This window comes from Acanthisitta chloris, unplaced genomic scaffold, assembly GCF_000695815.1.
Source record: "Acanthisitta chloris isolate BGI_N310 unplaced genomic scaffold, ASM69581v1 scaffold8375, whole genome shotgun sequence".
NCBI lineage: Eukaryota > Metazoa > Chordata > Aves > Passeriformes > Acanthisittidae > Acanthisitta > Acanthisitta chloris.
In genome coordinates this window covers 14,222-17,269 of record NW_008672041.1, presented here as the reverse complement: position 1 = coordinate 17,269, position 3,048 = coordinate 14,222, and the positions used below count along the sequence as shown (strand labels likewise).

General features: G+C 55.9%; 1 protein-coding gene across 1 annotated transcript in view; it reads left to right on the top strand.

Annotated features, from left to right (window-relative positions):
- Positions 1-55: 55 nt before the first annotated feature.
- Positions 56-3,048, top strand: part of LOC103801919 (collagen alpha-1(II) chain) — a gene marked incomplete at its 5' end in the record, with an annotated part of 6,541 nt that continues 3,548 nt past the window's right edge. The window contains 6 exons of the mRNA XM_009074356.1: positions 56-109; positions 985-1,146; positions 1,238-1,345; positions 1,495-1,602; positions 1,839-1,892; positions 2,472-2,579. Of these exons, the coding sequence (XP_009072604.1) occupies positions 56-109; positions 985-1,146; positions 1,238-1,345; positions 1,495-1,602; positions 1,839-1,892; positions 2,472-2,579 (594 nt within the window). The remainder of the gene's footprint in view (positions 110-984; positions 1,147-1,237; positions 1,346-1,494; positions 1,603-1,838; positions 1,893-2,471; positions 2,580-3,048) is intronic.

The window sequence follows — 3,048 nt, the reverse complement described above, 5'->3', positions numbered from 1 at the left end:
GGTTGGGGGCCTCTGGGAGCAACATCTGAGCTGACTTTCCTCTCTCCTTCCCCAGGGAGCCACTGGATTCCCTGGAGCTGCTGGACGTGTCGGACCCCCCGGCCCTAATGTGAGTTGGGAGCAGCTGGGATCACTCAGGAGCAACCAGGAATCACCTGGGGGTAACCGGGGATCAGTCAGAAGCAGTTGGGATCACCCAGGGGCAACAGGGATCACTTGGGATCAGCTGACATCACTTGGAATCAACCAGGATCACTTGGGAGCAACCAGGGATCACTCAGGAACAGTTGGGATCACCCAGGGGCAACAGGGATCACTTGGGATCAGCTGACATCACTTGGAATCAACCAGGATCACTTGGGAGCAACCAGGGATCACTCAGGAACAGTTGGGATCACCCAGGGGCAACAGGGATCACTTGGGATCAGCTGACATCACTTGGAATCAACCAGGATCACTTGGGAGCAACCAGGGATCACTCAGGAACAGTTGGGATCACCCAGGGGCAACAGGGATCCCTTGGGATTAGCTGACACCACTTGGAGTTAACCAGGATTCCTTGGGGGCAACCAGGAATCACTCGGGAGCAGTTGGGATCACCCAGAGACAATGGAGATCACCCAGGAGCAATTGGAACCACCCAGGGGCAACATGGATCACTTGAGAGTAGTTGGGACCACCCAGGGGCAACAGGAAAAAAACTTGGGAGCAGCCAGGATCACTCCAGGGCAACCAGAAGCACTTGGAAGCAACTGGGACCACTGGGACCAGGGTTTGGAAGCTCTGGAGATGCTTCCCCCAACCAGAGACTGAATGTTGGAGCTCCCCAAGCCAAACCTCTCTTGGGTGACCCCACACAGCTCAACAACTCATCCAAAGAGGTTTTCCCAGAGCTCTCCAAGCACAGGAACCATCCCAGAACCTTCAGCAGTGCCAGGATGTGGCTGATGGAGGTGGCACCAACCTTCTCTCCTCCCCTCCCAGGGCAACCCAGGTCCTCCTGGCCCACCTGGCTCTGCTGGCAAGGATGGTCCCAAGGGTGCTCGAGGAGATGCTGGTCCTCCAGGCCGTGCTGGAGATCCTGGACTACAGGGACCTGCAGGTCCTCCGGGAGAGAAAGGAGAACCTGGAGAAGATGGACCCGCGGTGAGTTCGGGAAGACATCTCCTCATCCTCCTTCCATTCTCATTCCACCACCTCCCACGAGCTCTGAGCATCCTCCTCTGCCTCTCCCCAGGGTCCTGATGGTCCTCCAGGGCCACAAGGTTTGGCAGGACAACGTGGCATTGTGGGTTTGCCTGGACAACGTGGAGAGAGAGGATTCCCTGGACTACCAGGACCATCAGTGAGTCACTCCGTGTTCCTCCTGCAGGGACATTGGCACCTCAAGAGCTCCTAGAGCTGCTTCTCAAGGTGGTTTGGGCCTCAAAGAGGTGATTTCCAGGGATGAGTTGGGATCTTACCTGTCTTGGGTTTTGTCTTCTCTTCCTTCAGGGTGAACCAGGCAAACAAGGAGCTCCTGGATCTGCAGGTGACCGAGGACCTCCTGGTCCTGTGGGACCTCCTGGGCTAACAGGTCCTGCTGGAGAACCTGGACGTGAGGTAAGTTCAGTCCTTGGTGGGTGGGGACAGGGAAAAGCAGGACCGTGACACCAGGATGGATCCCTCCACATGGAATGCCAAGGCAGTGCTGGATTTCTTCTGATCCCACTGGGAAAACTCTGATGGGACTGGTCCCAGTAGCAGCAGCAGCTTTGAGCTCTTGGTGGGGCTGTCAAAGGGGAGTTTGTCCTCTGTTCCATCCCAAATCCAAGACTGAATTCCTTCTCTTTTCCCAGGGTAATCCTGGCTCTGATGGACCTCCAGGTAGGGATGGAGCAGCTGGAGTCAAGGTGAGCTCCCAGTGCTCTTCCCTCTGTGCTCCCTGTCCGTGTGTCCTCCCACCATTCCCTATCCATGTGTCCATGTCTCCTCCCATCACTCCCTATCCATGTGTCCTCCCTGTCCATGTGTCCTCCCACCACTCCCTATCCCTGTGTCCTTCCATCACTCCCTATCCATGTGTCCTCCCTGTCTCCTCCCATAATTCCCTATCCCTGTGTCCATGTGTCCTCCCACCACTCCCTATCCCTGTGTCCTTCCATCACTCCCTATCCATGTGTCCTCCCTGTCTCCTCCCATAATTCCCTATCCCTGTGTCCATGTGTCCTCCCACCACTCCCTATCCCTGTCTCCTCCCATAATTCCCTATCCATGTCTCCATGCCTCCTCCCACCACTCCCTATCCATGTGTCCATGTCTCCTCCTCCTACCATTCCCTATCCATGTGTCCATGTGTCCTCCCATCATTCCCTATCCATGTCTCCTCCCACCATTCCCTATCCATGTCTCCATTTCTCCTCCCATCTCTCCATGTGTCCTCCCATCCAGCCCAAACCCAGCTCTGACTCCATCCCCTTACCTTCGCACAGGGTGACCGTGGTGAAACCGGTCCTGTGGGAGCTCCTGGTGCTCCTGGAGCTCCTGGAGCTCCTGGCCCTGTTGGTCCCACCGGAAAACAAGGAGACAGAGGGGAGACGGTGAGTGTTGGTCCTACCCTTGGGCCACCACAGCCTTGAGCAGCTCCAGGCTGGGGCAGGAGTGGCTGGAGAGGTGTCTGATGTGGCACTGGAGGATCTGGTTAGGGTTTGGGGGTCACAGCAATGAAATGTCAAGGGTTAGACTTGATGATCTTGGAGGTCTACTCCAACCTTGATGGTTCTATGACTACGAAGGGCTGAGCAAGTCCAGAGAAAGGCAATGAGGTCATGGCAGGTCTAGGACACATGTCCAATGAGGCTCCTCAGAGGGCTAGGACACATGTCCAGTGAGGCTCCTCAGAGGTCTAGGACACATGTCCAATGAGCTCATCAAAGGTCTAGGACACATGTCCCATGAGGCTCATGGAAGGTCTAGGACACATGTCCAATGAGACTCATCAAAGGTCTAGAGCACATGAGGAAGGGCTGAAGGAGTTGGGTCTGTTGAGACTTGAGACGAGGCTCAGGA